Here is a 22,742-nt window from a genome sequence, read left to right as displayed (position 1 = left end):
GTGGCCTTTCAAGAGTAGGTTGGCAGCTGTCGTGGGATTCCTAATATTCATTTGTACCATTGGGCCATTAATAAACCGAACCGCTACAGATACACTTCTTTTTACGGAAAGTCGTATATCGTGTTGTCCACGAAAAGACGAAATTACTATGTCCGGCTGTTACTGAAGAACAATATGTTACAGTCATTATTGCACTGCCGTACCATATTAAACTGAGGAGTCCTAAATTTAGTAACTACACCACGTATAGAGAAAATAAACATCAATCTGTTTGCTTTAATTGAAAGCTATATTTTTGCAACCGAATACATTTTCCGATAGCGAAACTGAAACAGAATCGCATGGAGCCGTGCGGATTTTCGCGTTAAAGTTACGTATTGATGAAAATTGCTCGTATATATATTCTGGAGGTAATTTTATAAAGCAAAGAAATTGTGCTCACATATAGCCTATACCTTGCAATAGAATATCTATAATATATTCGATTCTCAGATAGTCTATAAAACACCCAAAGCCGTGAGCGACTACACGGCTCCAGAGATACATCAACGATACACACGTAAAATTTAGAATGCGGAGACATTTGCAGTTCAATCAAGCAACGCGGATGCAAAAGTAATGAAGTTAGCAATGCATAACATGATTAAAATCTCTTGAATGTCGTCTATCACGTAGGCTTATTCGTGCTTCCTACTTCAGAAGATTTGAGTGATTAGATCGCTGGTGATGTCTCCTGTATGTTTTGCAAGGCGAAACCGTCTTCCACAAGCATATGATTCGATTGCGCGGTGCTTCGTGATAGGAAATTACGACTTAGATTGTGAAATGTCTGCAGACTTCCGACTTTCTGTGATGTATGTGTGTTCGCTAGCTTCAGTGTCCGCAATTAAAAGACGCGTATTATTCCTATTCCGATTATTGTTATTGCTATTGTTATTATTATTGTTTGTTGACTTCGGGATGCTTCCTTGGCTGCTAAGAGTGCGTGTGCCACCGATATTTTTCAACTTCTCTCTTGATCCAGTCCCAGTGGCAGTATTTTTGGAAGAGCTGCAAGTAAGACACATATATATATATTGGTGTTACAGCTGGACGGCATAACAATGATACAAAATAAATTGAATACAATGGTAAGTCCTTGAAATGCATTACGCACTTACGCGTTCATAAGATGAAATTATGCGTGATTCGTAATGGAAGCAGCCGTACATATCTGCAGATGTTGGACGCATTGAGTTTATCTACATCAAGGGTCACGAACGCGGTGCCCGCGGGAACCAGGTCGCCCGCAGGACCAGATGGTGACCTTGGTGGCACTAGTAAATATTCAAATGAGAGCTTTGAAGATCGAAGTGGAGAAGGGTTCCATGTGAGCAGCAGTTGAACATGAGTAAGTAGACACTAAGGAACAAGCGAACGCAGTTCTCAATTGCCGCGCGTTGCTCGTTTTCGCTACCGAGGAGTCAGAAAAGGAATCTGTTCATTATAACCAAATACGCGTAAATAGCGTTACGGGTAGCTCTTCACACTGATCATTACCCAAGAAGTAGCTCTTGGTTTCAAAAAGGTTGCTGTCCCTGATCTATACGGTTATCATTATGCCGACACAGTGAACATGTATATTCGCTAATTTACCTTTCTTGTGTTTCCTCCTGGCCCGGTGCTTTCTGAAACGAAGGCATACCATCATTTGTCAATGATTCGCTACACTGCAGATGGTAGATTCTAATCATCAGACTGTACCGAAATGTACCGCATTAAAAATACATAGTGTAAAACAGCGACTGTCATGGTCGCGAAACATATAAATTATAAAGTAACAAGTGTCCCGAGAGCCATTCATTCAAAATTACACAGACTAAACCTATAACCATATCTCACTACCAACAACTAATCTGACCCTTATACTAACCCGCTATTTTGAATCATAGATAATAATATCGACCTGGTGTATAAATAAAGACCAATGGTGACGGAAACTATAAATAACAAACCAAAATAATAGGTCGAAATTAGTTGATGAGGACTATGAATACGCATGTCGATTAATGGAGATAAATTTAAAGATCTTTTTTGAAAGTATGAAGAAAATGATATTTTCTGTATTCACACGATTTGATTACTATGCGTAGGCCACCACACTTTGAACATGAAGTGTTTTTTCACCAAACTTCACTGGCAATTCGATAAAATTGTTAGGTTGCCTAAAAAATCGATGCACAACACATTTGGCTCAATTCCAACCAGGTAAAGCGAAGTTATCGGAGTACAAATAATTGGATTTGAAAGAAATAGTATTTCGGTGGCAAATTCTTTAATAACACTGGTCAACACATACTTTTAGGCAGACAAAGTAACTGTGGTTTTGGGGGTTCTGAAGGGCACTGATTCCGAATATGACCTTAGTTTTTTCAAATTGGCCCTTGTTGCGGAGATAAGCCATGGGGCTATTTTGACCAAAATATCCCATTTTCGGGGTAGTGACTAGATATAAAATTGGCTTAGTCGTACTATAAAGTTTATAAATTCGATCTACTTTTTATTTTTACACACGAAGACTATTTTATATCAAAATACAGCAACAGCACTATATTTAGGGGTAATAGATTTATCATAGTTACAGACTTTCACGGATACCATGTACATAAATTTACTCCAGTCATGTACATAAGTATTTGCCTAGATACTCAAATAATGTGGCATTAATTCAATCAGTTTTACACCAACCACCTATTGTAAATTTGAAATAATCAGTTGGAATACAATATTATTGATATATTTTAAATCGAAATTGATTTTTGTACGATTTTCGCCTGTAAGCTATTTAGTGCAGGTTCTCGAAAGGTTCCGGCAATGGTCTAACATAATATGTTCAATGGTTCATCTCATCTGCCCTGGTATCTTTCTTTTGTTGTTCTGATGTCTTGATAGAACCTCTCCCCTTGCTAATCGACAAGATGATCAGGATATATATCAAGATGACTGAACAGGAAGTGAACTTTTATGCTCATGTTTGTTCCAAGTTTTCGATATGTAGATACGAATTTTCGGACCAACTGTTTGTAGTTGGGTGCTTTATGATCAGCTAAAAAGTTTTATTTACTACATCTTAGGAGAAATTACACGCTGTGAGCTCCTCCTAATGTGAAATTGGAATCTTTCATCGGCATTCGAATATACCAGATACCAGATTTGAGTTTCTCGTTTGATAGGGTTACTAGGTATACCCACTTTGTTGACTCAGTGGAAAATTATTCATTTACCAGTCAAAAGAAATGAGACACGTATGAGTATTGTAGTTAAGCCTTTCAAGGACAAATTTTATTGTTTTATACTCTTGGTGGAATGACCAATTGATACAGGAAAATATGAATTTCCGTTGTACAAAAGTACAATTTTTAGGCTTGACAAACTGCTTTTTTGACAAACAGATATTTCGCATCATGCCATGTTGATATTGATAGAATGACTGAGAATGACATGAGGGTTCTTCATAGTCAATTAGCAATTTATGCGCAGTATAAAATTAGAAAAACTACAATTTTCTTCCTACCAAGTGAAATATTTAAGAGTAAATACAGTAATTTTGGGCTTTTTTAGGGGTATAAATATCTTCTGACAGAGAGCCAATCTTACAAAACTAATGTGATATTCGTAATCATCAACCTCAAAAACCCCTAAAACGGCTCTCAGATGTTCTGCCTAACTTTTTTTTTTCATTTTGTTGACCAGTGTTATTTATTAGAAATCTATCCACCTACTTCAATAGCTTCGCTTCTACTGGTTGGAATCGAGCCAAATTTGTTATGCATCGTTTGTTTAGCCAACCTAAAAATTTTATCGAAACGCCAGTAAAATTTGGAGAAAAATGATGTTTTTGAACAACCGTAAAATGCAGCCTTCTCACCAGATTTTGAGCGTCCTTAGTTACATTCACGTTCTCTGGCATCGGTAGGGAATTTTTCCAGCCCTCTTTACCATTCAGCCACCACGTTCTCATTTCTCCTCTTCCCTAAAACACATAATATCCTAATGTAATTCGCGGGGAACATAAAGTCCCAACTGAATTACAGTTTACCTGTGATGTCATTCGTAAGAAGACCGCCATTATATCTACCTGTTTTGATAGCTATAGCGATTGTACTTAGCACATCGATCTGAATCTTACCTTTAGTTCTATGGTGCCGCGTTCTTCGAGCTGAAATCCTTTGCCCGACTTCACCAACAATTCTCGAGTTGTTTCGCTGACATGAATTCGACCCGCTAGAATATAAAATATGACTCCGAATAGGCCGACCACAACGTAACGCCCGGTCGCTCTACATCAGGGGTGTCACGCGCAACTGACGTCGCGGCCGGGTTCCAGCCTTACGATCGCTCGCGGGCCGTACTATAGTCAAATTATTCCAAAATATTACCTAAAAATCCATGCCCTTGTTTTTCACTTGAATACTATAGTATCAAGCATGTATAGTTGATAGTATTTTACATTATACTGCGGATCATGGGGGTTCTACTCTAGCAACATCTTTGTTAGCAAACATTGTAATCGGTAAAAATACGATGATTGGCGGGTTGAATGATAGATTACTAACCCTCGAAGGTTGGTAATCTATAGTGGAATACGGTTATAAACCGCTATAACACAGTAACGACGATAAAGGTTGGCATTCTCGAATTCGATGTTGGCATATTCCTATGCTCCCTTTTTACTCGTAATCTGGCGTTAATCCTGGGTATATGCGTTGTGAGGATTACAAGTGATTTAACTGTAAACGCGGGCGTTGGAATTTGGTTCATCTGTATTAAATCGCGACGAGTTTCTGTGGAGGCCGATGACCTTTTGAGCCAATACATATACAGCGGTGCGATACTAGATATTTGAATTATATTTTTGTGACTATATTGTATCCTCCATGTAACCTGCATATAGGATATAACGATTTCACATTGGAGTTTTCTCTTTTGTGAAATACTACGTTCTGATCTATTTTCCCTACTGGTGACTAGAGTGAAACCACAACACCTCAGTCGGATGGTTATAATGCGGCCTATGAACAATGAACATACTCAACATTCGAGGTCTTGAGGGATTATTCAAAGGAAGTATTTCTACTAAAAGTCTAAACATTTGTCAGAATCGTACTGGATAATACAAGCAGTTTTCCAATCTAGTCAGAATTGCGTCGCGAGCCGCATGAAATAGTCTGGCGGACCGGATGAGGCTCGCGGGCCATATGTTTGACATCCCTGCTCTAAATTTTAGGTTTGAATTCGAGAACATTGTGAATTCTGATGAAACCCAGAACTATTTATCTGATATAGTGATCACGAACAAACCAATTATGTATATACCTTGGGGATGGTGCGAACCTCTGAAAGGTTCAGGTTCGTGTGAGGGCGAACCTTTTGGAAAGGTTCTGTGTGACTACTGACTACATATTGCTAATTCCAACCCCACATTTCAGTGAAGTGAAATTCTATATTAATGTACGTACACGATACCTAGCGACGACTCGGTCCACGTAATGCCACAATGCCGAAGTACATATTGACGTTTTAAACGTCGCCAAATGTATCAACTGGGGCAATCAAATAACATAATAATCCGATAAAATCAATATCTTCCGTTGCTTCGCCAACAATTTCGACGAGGACTTGCAAGGGAATATAAGCTTACGCACGGTATAGGCCAGACCGGACAAAGCATTCGGCATCGACGTATTGCTACGTTGATATTGAGCAGAGTGTAAACGGGTTTCTATACTTGCAACCGATGTTAACCCATTAACAAGCTATACAGCAACAAGCAATAAGCAAACACCCCAATCGCACGGATTTGGTTTTTACGATACAATAAACATATGAAATCAAGATTGACCCCGAACGCCTGATAGTTTTTTTTTACATCAGACAACGATATTAATTCCAGTGATTGGTTGAATAAGCATCATTAGCTGTCTACCTACAACATGTAGTGTATTTCGCTCTTGATGTTGTGCGATTGCGGGTCAAGCTCACAGCAAAAAGCCATATTCGCAAACGGAAAGCTTGATATTTCGAACGAACTTTTGTAACGAAGCAAGTAAAATTTTGGATATTGTCAAGGTGCATGCTCGTTTAATGTTGATTTTTTATGCTGCCAGCGCCACGCATAGAGTGGTTCGCAGTTGAAATGCAACAAATTTCAACCAAAGGTGTTTTAATGAAGTGAAAATTGTAATAAATGAAAGAAGGTTCTCAGTGCAGAATCTACCAAGGTTCGTTTGTGAACGTGAACCTCTAAATCTCTGAGATTCATACACAGAACGCGAACGTGAACCTCACGTTCGCACCGTCCCTAATATACCTGCAGTCATACTCAACTTCAGGTAAAATGCATAAATGCCTATGTCGGAGCATGATTAATTGATTATGCTTATGATAGATGCGTAAGCCAGAGGCCCGATAGGTACGATGTAAGCCGATACCAGCAGGCTGGCGGTATATATATTTTCGTATAATGAGATATAATTGAAGAGCTTCTTGGAAGTACAGAACTTCAATATACAATTGAATAGTATATTCATATTGAAATGAACCCGAATATTTTCGGCTGACACTCGTCAGGGTGTATAATGAGATATAACATAACCGTTTTCACGCGATCTTAACACACTGACGAGCAATACTCACGAAGCCCTGTACTTTCCAGTCTCGATGCTGTGTTGATTGTGTCACCAAACAAGCAGTACCGTGGCATCGTCAGTCCAACAACTCCTGCTACTGCTTTTCCTTCATAGAAAAACACGGGCTCACTCAGCTTAATCTATGGGTCGGAATCATATAAATTAGATCAGTGTTTCTTAACCTTGTCGCCAGCGCCCACCAGTGTCCGATTTGGATTTTCAAGTGGGCGGAAACGCTCAGGGAGCGGTGTGGGGGACGCTGAAGAAAAATCGCGTCGCGGTAGAGGGTGCGGCAGGGACTCATGATTATATAGTTAAACAACAGTTCTATGTATTCCCGAGTTCTGAGTTATCTTTGCAAATTAACGTTTGACAAAATCTGTCATATCTACTGATGATGTTTGCAACATGATTCCATGAATGCAGTGGTTTATTATAATTGAAGTAAAATTGAGTACGCGTAAATTTAGATTGCTCATTCCCCGTTAAAATACTCCGGTCACGCTAGCACGGGTTATTTTCTACAAAATGTTTCGAACTATAGATAGTTTATCCTGCAACGCACAGTGTGTCGAAATCGAAGAAAGAGGCATTGTACCACTTTTAAGAGTGAGAGTAGTTAGTACATTAAAGTTGCTTTGAAGCTTTTCGGTCAAAATGATTCCCTTAATTTATTTGTATTTGAGAGCTACAAAATTAAATCTTCAGAATATTTCTTCACCGTATCATAAAGAATGATACTGTTTAGTGTTGTGACCACAACCTCTTATACATGTTATGCATGTAAATGGGTTGCTTTGTTTGGAATACATCCATGTTAAAGTTAATAACTGGATGCAGTATTAAATTCAATGTGAGCGAGCAAAGATCTCTACCACATTATCAGTTGATTTACTATAGTCACACAAACCAGTAATATAAAACCCAATAGAATTAACTTCCCGTATTGCCAATCGCAGATATGAATTCGGGATGCACAATGCACATACATCGGGCTCGAATCAGATGATATGAGCCCCGTACCCGATGGGTGTTGTAACAACCTTGATTTGATCCCAAATATAGCACATACAATTATGATATCTTTATTTAGTCGAGTGGTCCTCGCGCGCGATTCAGGCGCGAAATACTTCCAATAGCAAAGTCCCAACCTGAAAAGACCGCCCGGACTTAGACTTCTTATCCTTTGTTATTTAATACAATCCTTAAAATATGGGAAGCGCCAGACCTAGGAAATTTTTGAAACGGGGCGCTGGAGGAAGAAAGGTCAAGAACCAATGAATTAGATTAAACTATCGTATAATTACCAGAGTGTAATCCTATGCGAATCCGCAATGGTCGATCCGGCAAGTGTCTGATTTTGAAATTCACCGTCGCACCCATTATGTCCAAGGACATAAGAGCAATTTCAGAAGCGTGTCTATCGCCAATTTTCTACAGATAAAGCAAAGTATTCAGCAGGAATGTCGTTACCATAATAATATGTGTCCATGCTTATACTTTCGGTATTCCCGATGACACCATGTAAGCGTCCCCGATCGTTTCAACTTTATACACTTCATATTTTGCAATAATTGCGTCAAAGGAGGTGTAGAGATCGTTTAACATGTTGACAACCTGAAAACGACGCCGTGCACGTAACAATCGATATATCATGCTTAGCAAATCTCACTTCCAGTGGGCTGCTGTGGAGCGATATAGTGGTGAATCCACATATGTCGCTGAAGTATATTGTGCTGTGGTCGAAACTTTCTGGCTCAACGCACTCGTTTGCCATTAACCTTCTCGCAACGGAGCTACAAATATTAATACATTGCTATAAGTTGATCAGAATGATTGAATTGAATATATAGTTGAGGGGAGCTATGGCAGAAACTTCGAATATACGTAACGTCGCAACCTCTGTTAACTGTTAAGCGCGCAAGATCATTCGTTAATTGGTCAGGCAACCAGGCAGCCATTTTCAGTTTATTAGTCAGTCACTTTGTTGGTTTTCGTCCCTTACAGGCCTTGTCTTTGGTGTATCCTTACTACTCTGAAATATGTGACTGCCGTGACGTTTTTCTGTTTTCTCATGGTCGAATTGGCATAGCAGTAAGCAACACAGTAGAACACAGCCGAAGACTGGGATTGTTTTGAGTGAGAGAGGTCTTCGTGATCTCGTCGTCACTACGGACCAATGCGTCGCTTGTTGCTTGGAATTATTTTCACGATTGAAATTACTTGCGTGGCGCAATCCCCCCCCCCCAATATTATATATCTTACCTAGGTAGCATTCTCTTCAAAAGATCCTCGGTCTTCCGTTTCTCTGCGTCAAGCTCAGCTGTCCGAAAAGCCACCATCTGTTCAAGTTTGTCGCTGTGTTCCTCCAACTGCTTCAACATACTTTCAATCAAATTATGATTTTCCGTCGTGATCTTTTTCATCTCCTTGTAGATGATCCTATTACGGAACACAACCGTCAAAACATAAACAGTGTCGGAACATTCCCTAGGAAAATATACCTAAATTCAAGCCTTGATTCCGGCGTTTGTTCGCTACATTGCTTCACAATTCTGACCAACTCTATTGGTGCCACGCCATCACTCAGTGTCGGTCTGTACCATAGTAATAACTGGCTATTTTTATAGCATGAATAAAACAATAGACGACCTACCTCACAGAGGGATCAGATTTTTTAACTCTTTCAAGTAAATCTTCACTTGACAGTTCTGGAAGGGCATATGGAGTGGACCGTAGAAGTACTTGCTGTAACAAAATTCATTTTACATCTATATAGACAATAATTGAATCACTGGGCTTTCGTAGGTATGCTTCTATATATTTGGATCCGGCATTAATCACAACAGCTTCAAAATTTTCTTCAAGAAATTTGAAAAATTCATGCAGAGAAAAGCATACCTTAAAAAGCAGTTAACTGCTCAGTGCTCAAGTTTGCGAAAATATGTAAAATGCATCAGCAATCGGTATATTTCCATGGGACATTGCAGAATACGATTTTTTTAATGTAACAGTCTGGCTTGGATTTAGAACTTTACAAGGTATATTGCATATTAGTCAAAGCTTGGCTGTAGCTTTTCCGGTCGACCACTGCTGGAGAAACGTAGGCGTTTGCGGAACACGAATTATACCTGACAGATGACGGCGAAACTGTACGAATCACCTTTCGGTGAACCGTATCGTCTTTTCGCGTCATCAAGTAGCAGCTCTGGGGCGGTCCACAGCAGATCTATCATGAGGTGACAATTACTGTCTTCCCGGTCATAAAACGCCAAGACAGTGCGTGGCGAAATTACCATCAGCGGTTTGCGGCTTTTCCTGGTATGTGGTGAGAGAATTTTGTATGCTGGCGACTCCATAATCTGTTATTTTGAGCATCAATTTCGAGTCCACCATGCAATTCGTAGACTTTAGTCGACCGTGACACTTCAGGGGACTTGCGTGGATGTATCGCATTCCCTGTCAAGAGATTCGACTATTAAATTATTTTCGTTCATCGGCTGCACGAAATGGTTTGGTTCCACGGGTTCACTTCAAAAAACGCACTCTTTACATCCATCTTCAAATAATTTTTACTATGTGACACGGTGATTGAATATTCGTAATGTCGTAATTGATTTTGGGTTAATCTCATTCGAACCTACGAGTGACCACTAAAAGTATGCGACCGTTTGACCAAATCTACCTTTTGAATCTACCCACTTGAAATCTCGTATAATTCCGTATGTATAGTTGAATTTGTTTTATCGTGTAACCGCTATTTGTGACTTCAGTGTTTTAGGCTCTTCTGTTATTTGATAGTTTTTGCTCCATTTTGATATCCGTCATCATTTGATATGATCTCTTCCTTTCGTTTACACTGTCTTTGGCCGTGGTGCAAAAAGCTGTTAGGCGATAAGCGTCACATCTTTTTTGTTTAATAAGCAGCAACAACGACAACAACCCACTTTAAAGGTCTTGTAAATATTTATTTCTATTTGCAACAACGCTGACTACTTTGACCACCGCCGGGTATCAAATCACAACGGCTCAGCCCCTCGTGAAACTTAATTTCGCCCGCTAATTTCCCGAGACCGCGTCTTACTTTTGCAAGATCCTGAATTAGCGATAATTTGAAACGCTTGTCCAGCGAAACTTCTCTGCACAGAATGAGACTCTGCAAGGATCCGCGTGCACGCAACTCCATCACTAATCCTTGGATATCTGACCCGCAATAAATCCCGATCGTGTGCGCCAGGTTTTCGTGCCGCAAGTGGCACAACTGCATGTATTGCAAAGAAAATGACGATACATGTCTTCGGATTCTCGAGAGCGCGTGGATCAAAGGTCGCAAATTATCATACCGTATCAAGAACACTCCGTGTTGTTTTCCAATTTTCTTGCTTCGCACCGCGTATTCGTTTCAGGAAAACGACTTCACCCTGTAAAAGATCCGATATATCACCATGGACTTCTGAGCATGTGGAGATGGACGCAACCATTCGAAGAGTTGAATCGGATTCGAGCATTCATCGTAATGATTTGAGTCGACTTGTGATACTCGATGTTTTTTCGAATTTCGATCGAACTTTATTACCGATATTTTTTGTCACGGTGTTGGCTACTTATCACCACATGATCTTGAAAATGCTATGTGACGTAGGACAAAATCCAAAACAGGGAACGCGGCTTTTTCTATTCGACATCGTCCGCTTCGACGTCAGGATGAATTCAGATCTTTGGTTTCGGCTTACATGCAGCGGTTACTTTCGGCGAACATATCTTTACACTCGGTATTTAGGGCCCAGGCGGGTTATTACGACCATATAACACCGTATGATCGCCATCAGTGAAGATCAATTGATTGAAAATTTACAAAATTTGTGGATATTTTCGAGATCTTATAGCCTATAATTTCTTTATAAATCACCGTACATCTTACATCGGAGTAGATAAAATTGGGAAGTCTCGTCATTCACAACACCAGTCACCGGGTTTATGGTAAATCCACGCCAACATTGTATGAAATAAAATTCATTGATCTCACATGTAGCGTTGCGATGCGGTTGCCATCGTCTGCTGGAGTTGCGTTTTGACCGACAACGGCATCCACTACGTTGTCAAGCCCGAAGTTGGAGACACTGTGCTCACTAGGATCTGTCGTGCTAGGCCTGAAATGAAGGGATTCGATCTATGCGTTTGTAATTTATGAGTATAGACTTATAATATTATTCACTGGAAAAAATCCACCAAAGTAATCAATGAGATGCGTCCAAATTTGGTCTACAATAAGTGCCATATTGTAATTGGTTAAGTGGTATTTGAACAGCTTCTTGGAGGTACAGAACTTCAATATACAATTGAATAGTACAGTCATATTGAAATGAACCCGAACATTTTCGGCTGACACTCGTCAGCATGACCCTAGATTCATTAGAACACGCTCGGTGAAAAGCTCACCCTTAACTCATCCGCTCAAGATTGATGCGGACCAATCAAAGGCCATAAATTCTGCAATTGGCAAACACTTGTTGCATAATCCCGCCTGTGCGAAAAATTATCGAGACGACAGATTTCGCATACTTGGAAAGGGTCGCCCACGCTCACACTTTCATTTGTGTGCCTTGGAGTCGACTTTTATCAAAATACACAAGCCAAGGCTGTTTCAACAAAAAGAGTTCGTGTATCGTCAAAAAATAGTACATTGAACGCTCTCGTATTCGACATTTCGTGCTGGTGACGTCATATTTTGTGTTACGATTGTTGATATACGCTGTTCTTTTCAATTGTTTTTCAAAGCGGGTGGAAATGGGGCCAATCCAAGGTAGATGGATATAAACATCTTTTATTGTTCTTTCCAATTCTCTACTTAGTTGCTGACGATTACCCCTGACGAGTGTCAGCCGAAAATATTCGGGTTCATTTCAATATGAATATACTATTCAAAAGTAGTATTTGTCAATTCAATTTCAATTTATTATTAACAATCTCATCATTTCAATACACCACAAGACTGCGATACAATGAAAAGATAGGAAGGTGTCAAAACGACGAGGGTCAGTCTTTGAAATCAGACACAGGCTTTCTATACATATGCGCCATACTGCCATACTTATATCATTTAAAACATAAGGATATGTGTATTATATATTATAAGTAGGGCGATTTCTTTTTGACATGTCAAAAAAGTCAAAATGTTATCAAAACTGTAGCGTTAGGTCAAAAAATGTCAAAATTGTTTATAAAATCAAAACTTTTTTGCAACCTGAATTTTGTTTGTATCGTAGATTTTGCACTGTCGGTGAACTTATGATTTGACATTTTACAGTTGTAGCCTACTTTATAGGCCTACCGTTGTAGACGACCCATTGTCTGCTCATTGTGAAGCCTAGCATTCAAATGAAACAAATAGGTTGACATGGTGTTATGCTCAACGTACTATGCAATATCCTAACTGAAGCAAGACTGCGTGGGCATTGCATGGTTCGTATATCAAGAAGCGCATGATAAAAAATTGTGATGTAGACACCATTGTCAGAATGAAGCAATACGGTGTGTCACCAGCAGTGTACGTACAACTTCAGTGTTATCGTCAGCCAACAACTGTCGCTGTTGAACGTTCTTTCTCCATTCTTGGCAAGCTACTTAGTAAGGACAGACACTTTCTGCCCGAGAATGAAGGAAAGTATCTTTCGTTGTGCTACAACAAATTTTTAATTATTTCTGCCATAATACGTGATGTTGCTACTGGAATTCTTCATGGGGCCAGATTTCGTTGAAATAAAGTCTTTTCATGTAAAAATTTGTCTGTTTTTTTAGTCAAAAAAGTTTTTTCAGGCCAAACTACTTCGTAACGACAGACAGTTTCATCCAAAAATGAAGATAAGTAGTACAATTCTAACATTATGTGGGAAAACACCTAATTTGCATACATTAGGTTAAAACTTGGTTAAAATTGAGTTTTTAAAGGTAAAAAAATGTCAAAGTTTTGATTTTTTAGGTCGAAATCTTCCTTTTTAGGTAAAAAAATCGCCCCAATTATAAGCTATATTCTTGTAAAAGCACAGTTGGTAATCATATAAGATGTCATGTGACAGGTTGTCTTACTTTAACAACTGCAAATCCTCCTGAGACAGAAATATTTTGCCTGATCCACGAGCTGTGAAGTTTGGGTGCGGTTCCTTTCTGTGGGAGATATTTTCGTGGGGTCAGCAAATCCGCATACAACTCACAGTTTTCCTTACCTCCAAATCCTCCGCATCAGATACACCGAAGTTACGATAATGACCACAAATATAGCACCGGAGAAAAAGAACGTAATTCGACTGTGAGGAATGTAAGATACGGTATCGACGCCACATGTAACATCTGGAAGGGGCTTTCCATTTTCCGACCAAATTATTGCACTAGAGATCTCATCAAGCATCTAAAATCAAGCCTGGCTTGCGTAAAACAACACAGACAAAGTATTGTTCAGAATTTCGTCAACTCACATCAATGCGGCCATCTGTTGACTGGTGAATTTCTCCCACCGGAAAGAGATCCCAAATGAAATCTTCCGTTTCTATAAAATAAAATTCGATTTCTATGTCTAGCTCGGTTGAATTTAAACCCATAGCTTCCATACTTACCAGACGTACCGCTGCCTAAATAATTGAACAGTAAGCTGGTTGGTGTTTTAGATGGGTCATCACTTGATTTGTAATGCGCCCAGCCTTGCTTTGTTATCATGATGTTGTCAATAATATTGTTACTATAATTGAAAAAAATACAGTTCAGTTAAATCAGTTATCATTACCGTATTGCAATGTTGCATGATGCGAGGGGATTATATTTTACGCTACCACTTTGGCAACTAGAAATCAATTACTTCCGAATAATATCAACAACTTATAATTTCATTTGTAGTCATGGTTGGTTGATGACGAAATCGGGTAAGAAACTTATATGCCGAACAGGAGAGTTCTGTTCCGGAGACTATAGGGTTTTTCTTCGAAAAGTTCGGATTGGATGGAATACCAGATATTGAAGAACACAGATTTGATATCACAGCTAGGAATTCGTTTCACGGTGAGCTGTTGTTGATATTGAGCATGCTAGAATGAAATTGACCAACCCTGATCCATAATAATCTACAGTTGAAGCAAGGTATGGCACCAGTGACATATTGTAAGAAAGGAGCATCACGCTTGCTCATAAATAGATGGGCAAAATGGACATTTTATGCATATCCGATATTATCCAACGGGTATAAAAGCCAGTGGCGGCTCGTCCTATAGGGCAACTGGGGCATTGCCCCACCTAAAATTCTGTTCAATAACAATTTAACCATTTATAGACGCACAGCGCACAATATATACCGAGATCACAGCGAAACCCGCGTTCTTCTTGTGCTTTCGCTTGCAAATGCCCATACATAGCGAAGTCTCTGAGAAAATCGAATTCTCTTCTGTGTTTTCGCTTTGTGAATGCCTAGCCGGGGCTTGCCCCGGTAGCGCTCATAACAAGCTTTCACTATCTATTCTCTCAAAGCCGCGCACAATTAAGAAACGGTGATATACTCTCTCCTATTCGTAAAATGGCCGAGCAACCGGGGCATATATGCCTGTCGCCCCTAAGGTGTGATGTAACAATCGTATCTATGTCTGAACTCGGATACCGTGATATGCGTTGAGTCGACCTTTGCTGGTATAGGTCGATTTTGATGGTGTTTCACACCATGATAATTCTTGAAACTTGGTATGTCATGTCGTGATGGTGGTATTTAACACTGTCCTAAGTTTCAGGGTTTCTACTCAAAGTTTAGGGTAGTAATTCCGTTTCCAAAGTCGAGTGTGTGCTGATCCGTCATGTATCGCAAACATATTTCACGCAAAGCCGGTATTGGTCTCCATTAATTTTAACGATGCTCCTTAGCTAGATCCGTCATGAGCTTTTACATGGTATGTCTTGATTTTAGTATCGAACGCTGTGCCAAGTCTCAAGGTTGGCACTCAATGATTAGGGCAGCAATTTCGTTATCAAGTTCGAGTATGGTAGAGATGTGCGCTGATCTGACACTTAGCCTACCTAACGCATTGCGGATTTCACGCAAAAGCCGGTGTATCTGTGTTCCATACTGAGATAGGTGATGAGATGATGATATCATGAAACAGTTTACTAACATCCTCGGTTTGCATTCAAATATTTAGTTTTATTTTATATTCTCCAATGTCAATTTCACCGTGGAATGGTGGCCTTCGGGCCATTTGCTCACAATTACAACCCCTGTCAACCGCGATAGCTGTTTCGTTTTCGATGGCGGCTAACAGCTTATCGCTTGATCAGCCTATTCCTCAGTAAATTTTACGCAAAATTCGGCGTTGATCAATTCGTATTAATTTTGACAGTGTACCATACCGAAAACGGTCATGAGGCTACTTCTCGATGATTTCATGTAACAGTGTACCAAGTTTTCGGCTTTCATCCACGTATTTATTCGGTAATATATTTTCCGAAGGCGATTTTGCAGCAGACATATAGACAGTAGACACTATACACCGTAAGCCGTATGTGTCGTGTGACAATCTCCAGCCTCAAGGTCAAAATCTCCCAAGCTGTACCGGGACCGGGTAAAGCGACTAGGTCCGTATCAGCCTAGAAATTGCCCATTGGTCCAATCGTACGCCGGAGGAAAACGCACTCGTGCCTTTTCTTCAGCGCATTTCGATAAAAATGAATGGCTTACTTATGGCGAGGATAAAAACGCCTTGTTTTGCTCGCTTTCGGGACGAGAATCCTACCATATACAAATCGGGTCGGAGGCGCTGCAGCACTTTACAGAATTGCTGAGCATGGAACGATTAAACGACCACAAGGTGTCATGCGAATGCTCTTTGTAGGTAGTTGGTCTGTGTATTTTTTGGTATAGTCTTACTCGGCGCTTGCGTAATCTCTACCACGAAATCATAACGCATGCTACTAAGGATACCCTGATGATTGATTCGTGGCATGGGAACGATTCTTAGTTCGCGTACATTTTGTAAAATAATCATTTGAATAAAAAACAATGAATAAAACATTTGTTACCGCACTTCAAGTCACGCCACCGGCAAACCTCTCGCGGCACCTACGTTAAAAATCATTGTTTACGGGAAATTCATGTGACCATCATGAACGTTGAAAAACGCTACTGTGACGTCATATTGATAACAAGTCGCTTGCGGCCCTTGCCCCACCACCCGATATTGTCACGAGCCGTCACTGATAAAAGCCGAAATCGATTCATCTCACAAAATCTTGCGAGGATCATATACAAGTATTGACCTACCAATTTGATCCTTTATCGGTCGCAATTTTCATTCTATTACAGCTATATCCCGTCGATTACAGTTGAGAAATTTCAGGTTTGTGATTTCTATTCTACTAAAATCCATTGTTACCTAATAAAAAGTTTACTTAAACTGAAATGTGTTAACTTTCAATCAGATTTAATTACTGAAAAATACCGAAAGTATATATGACAGATTCTCAAAATATAGCGACACTTTTTGGTGCTTATAGGGATAAGATTAGCTACCCAACGAATTTACTTACTAATTCATGTGTTGATTAGCTTGGTATTGAAGAGTTTTAACCGCCACCATCAGAGCTTGCATAAAATATATATACATTGGTGGAACATCTGGTTGATTTGAGGGTAGCTCGCCTTCCCGATCAACGTATTCTTCCAAATCTTCATGTAAAACCGAGTTCAGACTTGGTGATAATAGCAGAAGATTCTTGGAAGAAGATCCAGCGTCAGAGATGGAATATCTTTCGTCCATGATATCTCTTGGAAATCTTGGTCTTTCATAGGAGCGAATTGATGATTTAATCCCTTCATCTTTTTGAAGTTTCGCATTTCCAGTACGAGTAAGGATATCCAAGAGAGACCGTCGTGACATCTTTCTGGGATTAGTCTCTTCACTGGACCCTATATCATCCTGAGAGCTTTTAGAATTTTTTCTCCGAGATCCCTCGTTAGAAAAGCTACCAATAGGGTCAATCCAGAGGAATGCTCTATCGTTTATCGGTATTGCGTTAGCGAATGTGTTTATCACATTAAAATGTGTCGGAGTTTTCCATCCCATTCCAGACGATTCGAGTGGAACGCATATAACAAGAACTGAAAAGAAATATAAATTTAAGGACAGTGGTAAACATATTTAATTAGGTGTCGTCTGATGGAACTGAGAATGACCAAATACAAGTGGGAAATATGAAACACAAATGTCTACCATCACATAGTTTGCTCAACATCCTTGTCTGGATTTCCCTGGTTTACGAGCTACGAACAGAAAGATCGGGTATGTTTTCGTCCTTTGATGATCCAATATTGCTAGCTTGTCGATATCAACCTATTCATCAAACGACATATTATACGTCCCAGATAAACCCAAATACCACCTTTATAATTTGAATTAACGATGTTGCGTTTATTTCGAACGTCCAAATAACGTAATTGACATTGATCAAACCTATTGAGACCGTGGATCCATTCAGCCCATATTCAAGCAAGAATTCTCTCTTGAGTAAAAGCTGCCTGAAACTAAAAATATATTCATCCATAATTACCGCTCCTGTGCTTGTTGACAAAACAAAAATCCTTCCAATTGTGTCGCCTGTGAGTGCCGACGACTCCGAACCGCCAAATTACACCTAGTACAAAATTCTGCCAAGTTGGAAACCTTCGATCTTATCCAGTGGTGCTCAAACTGTTGGAGTGAGAGCACTTGAAGCGGGGCGCGAAGCTGTGGTCACGTGAAAAAAATTCATACTTGAGAATTCCCTGATCAACAGTCATGAACCTTCCATGCCATCAAACTATCCGTCGGAATTGCTAGCTGTCTGGTTGCATTTTGTTATATGACAATAAGGGGGGGGGGGGCGCGAAATTTTTCACTATCATAAAGGGGGGCGTGTCCAAAAAAGTTGGAGAACCACTAATCCAGTCAAACTGTGACGAGCTAGCGCACGTCGTCCATTCCTCTATTAGAGACAAACTTTTTTAAGTTTGCGACGAAATCTTTCGGAGACTGAAACTGCATCATACGGATGCGACTTTTCCGTTTATTGTCCCGTACGAAATATTAACCTACAGGAGGAAAAAAACATTTCTGATCAGAGGGGAAGACAATGCGACCAATAATTTAGTGCACCAGTGGACCAATAAAGCTTTAAATTCAAAGACGGCGGAAATTAGGGTTTGAGATGCGGAGTTGGCCATCAGGGGCTCAAATTAGTTCACAGTTGTCCACTGACGCTATTCATGCGCCTATAGGTCTACACATGACCGATCCTTCCGACAGTGTTCGGATCAAGTCACTACCTTCGAGTCACGAGTCATTTCGAGTCACTGCAATATTGACTATAGAGTCAAGTCAAGTTATTTCAAAATTTTTGAAGTGACTCTAGCCAAGTCCATTTCTTGCGAATGGTCCGATTTTGAGTCAATTTCTAGTCACCAAATACGCTACGTTTGGGCTAGTGCGTGAATGCAGGGGCACAGGCTGGATGTCGTCAAACTTGCTGCCCTGCCAGTTTTAAACTATACGTTATGAGCCATCAGCAGCCCGGACTAATAAATGCTTTTGCGACCAAATTTCGTAGTCGCCACTTTAGGGAAGTGACTCGTGTGAAATCAACTCGTCTGAAAAAACGTGACTCTAGTTAAGCCCTGACCCGAGTCATCCCAACACTTATTTCCAAACGTAGTCTATTACATACCTTTGGAAGGCGATTTTAAAAAGCTTTCAATCAGATAGGTAACGTTCCCCTGCTCCGAAGCTGACATCCGACCGACTGCTTGCGATAGCGTGACAGTGTTATAAAATTCCAAAGTAATATTTCGGTTTAATAATATCCTCTCCTTCAAATTGCCGCAAAATGTGATCCAAGGTTCCGCTTCCATAAAAGATAATAACCCGACGTTGCACCAGCCATAGTCCCGCAGCAAAGCAAGCAAAGTTTGTATTATTGAGTCTCCATTTGGAAAGAATTCGATATGAGATGGATAAGAAACATCCCTATCGAGTTGAGAGTTTGTAACATCATCGTGTCGGGGGATGCAAGTCCAAGACAAGCATGGCACTTTCCAAAGACTTGCAATGATATCAATGGATTTGCAAAAACGCTGATACATTTCTCCGTATGCAGTCAAGGCATTCTCAGGGTTACATAGATCGAAGTCTTCCCCGATAAGGAGTATATCGAAGCGTCCTTGATACTTTTGTAAACCGATGATTAGATTGGCGCCATCGCATTTTGAAGGTAGCGGTATGTATGTTATTGAAATGTCTGAATTCTGGTCAGATATTATCAGATTTTCTTCATCGTCTAAGGTGGCGTTGATGAATTTCTTCGCCGAAAATAATATCCAAGACTCAAGTCCGCCGTTTGTCTCAGTAGGTCGTACATTATCCAATATTGCTGATTCCGGTTTATCGTGGGATATGAAGGCAATGTCCGATATGAATACACCAATCGCATAGGTACTTTTCCCCTCTCTGTGCATTTGAGCGTCCGTCGAATTCTTCGTGATCAAAACTTGAAGGCAAAGAAGTGATACATTGAAAGCAAATAAATTCATGGAGTTGTAGCATAGATGCTTATGGTTCATTTATTCCGAATCTTACATTCCTCGGAGCTCTTCATTTCTTTCCTGGGATACTCGCCGACGTTCTTTATGTCCTCAAGTGGAATATACTTGATGTAAAATATATGATTCTTAAAAATGCTGCAGCGGGCGCTGGAATCTGATCAAAACGAAATATATCATCGAAATAATTTTGACATATGTCACAATGACTGGAGACCAGTCACCCGTAACTAATCCTTACATGCGAAAAGCCGGTGAATTGAACAGATTGACCTAGAGCGCAAATGCATTTATCCTCCCAAGATATCATATTGAATACGATGGATTTTTGTAATGCATGTCGATATGACAGATTATGTCAAGCAGAAATGGAACAGATGGGTTCATGGAGTTGCGTGAAGCATGGCAGCAAGCCCGCAACGATATAGTTCGGCTTCCTAACGGAATCAGACAACCCGAGATGCCATTTCTGCTTGGAAAACGCGACTCTTGAAAACGACGCTGACGAAGCAGACTATGTGGTGACCTGGCCGCTAATCCCCAAACGATTGATGGAATTTCCCGCAATTATTGAACTACAGTCATCCTTAGCTATTCTAATAAGAATGACAGGAATTACGTGACCTATATACGGGGTTGCCATACCGTCCCTATTTCCCAGATAGGCCTATGTCTGTATACGTTGAATGGCGACGTCTGATAGAGCTACATTATATGTCTATATCTCAGATTTGTCCTTATTTTTGACTTGTGTTCTGATTTTGTCTCCGTTTGCGGCAGGTTTGTCCGGAACGAAAATGAAGAACTTTTTTGTCATCAGCCAAGGCCGTGCACACTGCACAGTGCACAGGTGACATCAGGACTGGTCAGAAGTATAAGCCTACTGCATGGCCTTCATTTTAGTCATCATCGGTTTACTAATTCCACGGATATCGATGATGCAGCCTATCAGCGACACGGCTTTAATTTAATATTGAAACTTACGGACCAAATTTGCGTATTGGCTAAGCCATACTACAATGACAGATAACTTAGTGGTATCCACAGCTGCAACACCAATGGATTGCGGTTTCGAGTCCGACCGAGACTCCAGAATACACTGATGGAGGTTTATTTAAGCTAGACTCCTCCTCACCATCTCATACGTAGAAGAGGTGTCTCATAAAAGCCTATAGAAGTGGGCCGCGAGTGCTATAGTCGCCATCTACGGAAAAAATGAAGAATCTTGGCCTGGTGTAAATGACCAATTGACCACATTAGTCGACAAATACTATGATTACCAGAAACAACCACAATAACACACGGGCTGCTCGCTACTGCTAACACCGAGGGCTGATATACCCTGTTGCTATGCAAATGCAAAGTGTCTGCATCGTATACCGTGGCAACACTAATGTGAATTTGACAGCATGCCAGTATTTATGCTAAGCTCTCATTTAACTGGTAACTCGCCGAAACCAAATTGTCAATCGGTTGCGCTTCGCATCAATATAACCAACCTACGGTCTTCGATACGAACTTTTGGAACTTCGGAAGACCATAATATTCAACGACGGACGTAGAATTTGAAACAACTACGGATGGCCGTTTGTTATGTAAAGAATACCATATTCTTTTGCGAAGAGCGGATGCATACGAAAATGGAAGCCAGTCACGGTCGGTTATCGTCGCGACTACATGCATTGTCGAAAAAGACTGTAACGGGTGGAGACTGATCCCTCGTCGGACTATGAACACTGACCACAGTGTATTTGTCGGTTGAAGCGCAAGTAAGCTTGAAGTAATTTTACAACCGCGACAATTGCACATTCTCGCGATTACTCGATACCCGGGTTGAATCGTACACTCATGGCATACGGTACCAAGTGGGCTTAGGATCGAAATCCCACGAGAATAGCTAGAAAACCTATGCCTATACTTAGGGTTGCATTTAAAACGAACATGTTTAAAACAAGGCCCTCGTTTAAAACATGGTTTTTATTGTTTTTTAAAGCCATGACGTCACAAATAGTAAATTGTGACGTCATAAGCGTTGATATCAACATTGACAAATGAAAATACAGCTCATTCGATGAAATACCTACACACTGTAGCTGCTTAACCGACTAATTTGAGGCTTCAGCCATCCCATATCGTATGCGTCGGCTGTATTGGGCGGTAATTGTCCGTAACCTCGGGCTCATACATGCTTTTTTGGAATGTATTTACACAATTACGGCGGCATTTTAGAACTAAAAAAAGGCCTTTGTATAAAACACGTCATAATCAACCATTTATTTTATATGCAACCCTACTTATTCTGGTTTTCAACCTAAGAACCATTTGCCCTTCCTTTGGGGGTCGCGAACGTGCTGATTTCGTAATCAGTGCGAAGGTGTTGTCCTTTATTCATTAACCAGCTAACCAAATTCCGAGGCGAGTCGTGAGGATTTTCTAATCTGAAATTCGGTCGCGATGATAAGGTTAACAACCACTGG

General features: G+C 40.3%; 1 protein-coding gene across 3 annotated transcripts; it reads right to left on the bottom strand.

Annotated features, from left to right (window-relative positions):
* Positions 1–266: 266 nt before the first annotated feature.
* Positions 267–22,658, bottom strand: LOC145446494 (retinal guanylyl cyclase 2-like). Of its 3 annotated transcripts, XM_080324801.1 has the most exons (23): positions 20,303–22,658; positions 19,395–20,213; positions 17,223–17,793; positions 14,279–14,400; positions 14,141–14,211; positions 13,892–14,073; positions 13,755–13,832; positions 11,695–11,818; positions 11,012–11,089; positions 10,753–10,929; positions 9,965–10,127; positions 9,800–9,897; positions 9,325–9,416; positions 9,173–9,265; positions 8,934–9,110; positions 8,341–8,464; positions 8,169–8,285; positions 7,976–8,102; positions 6,676–6,774; positions 4,169–4,263; positions 3,908–4,012; positions 1,636–1,667; positions 267–1,050 (listed from the first exon to the last, which is right to left on the bottom strand). In XM_080324801.1, the coding sequence occupies exons 1-23, from the start codon at positions 20,319–20,321 to the stop codon at positions 807–809; spliced, it is 3,807 nt and encodes a 1,268-aa protein (XP_080180927.1). In that variant the 5' UTR covers positions 20,322–22,658; the 3' UTR covers positions 267–806. The 3 variants fall into 3 exon arrangements, with proteins under 3 accessions (XP_080180927.1, XP_080180926.1, XP_080180928.1); XM_080324800.1 differs by having other exon boundaries at positions 19,395–22,658; XM_080324802.1 differs by lacking the exons at positions 17,223–17,793; positions 19,395–20,213; positions 20,303–22,658 and adding an exon at positions 16,957–17,170.
* Between the last annotated feature and the right edge of the window lie 84 nt (positions 22,659–22,742).

Source organism: Botryllus schlosseri, chromosome 9 (genome assembly GCF_051294905.1).
Source record: "Botryllus schlosseri isolate E-star chromosome 9, Bs_hap1, whole genome shotgun sequence".
Lineage (NCBI taxonomy): Eukaryota > Metazoa > Chordata > Ascidiacea > Stolidobranchia > Styelidae > Botryllus > Botryllus schlosseri.
Note: the sequence above shows the minus strand (reverse complement) of the source record. Positions and strands in the feature narration are given on the sequence as shown.

Excerpts from the sequence above, each read along its gene's own strand:
- LOC145446494 (XM_080324800.1), bottom strand. The coding sequence starts at position 20,286 with ATGAACCATAAGCATCTATGCTACAACTCCATGAATTTATTTGCTTTC. Across the intron at positions 9,417-9,799 it reads GTTTCGCCGTCATCTGTCAG|CAAGTACTTCTACGGTCCAC; the intron begins GTATAATTCGTG and ends ATTTTGTTACAG. Across the intron at positions 8,465-8,933 it reads TTGAAGAGAATGCTACCTAG|CTCCGTTGCGAGAAGGTTAA; the intron begins GTAAGATATATA and ends TAATATTTGTAG.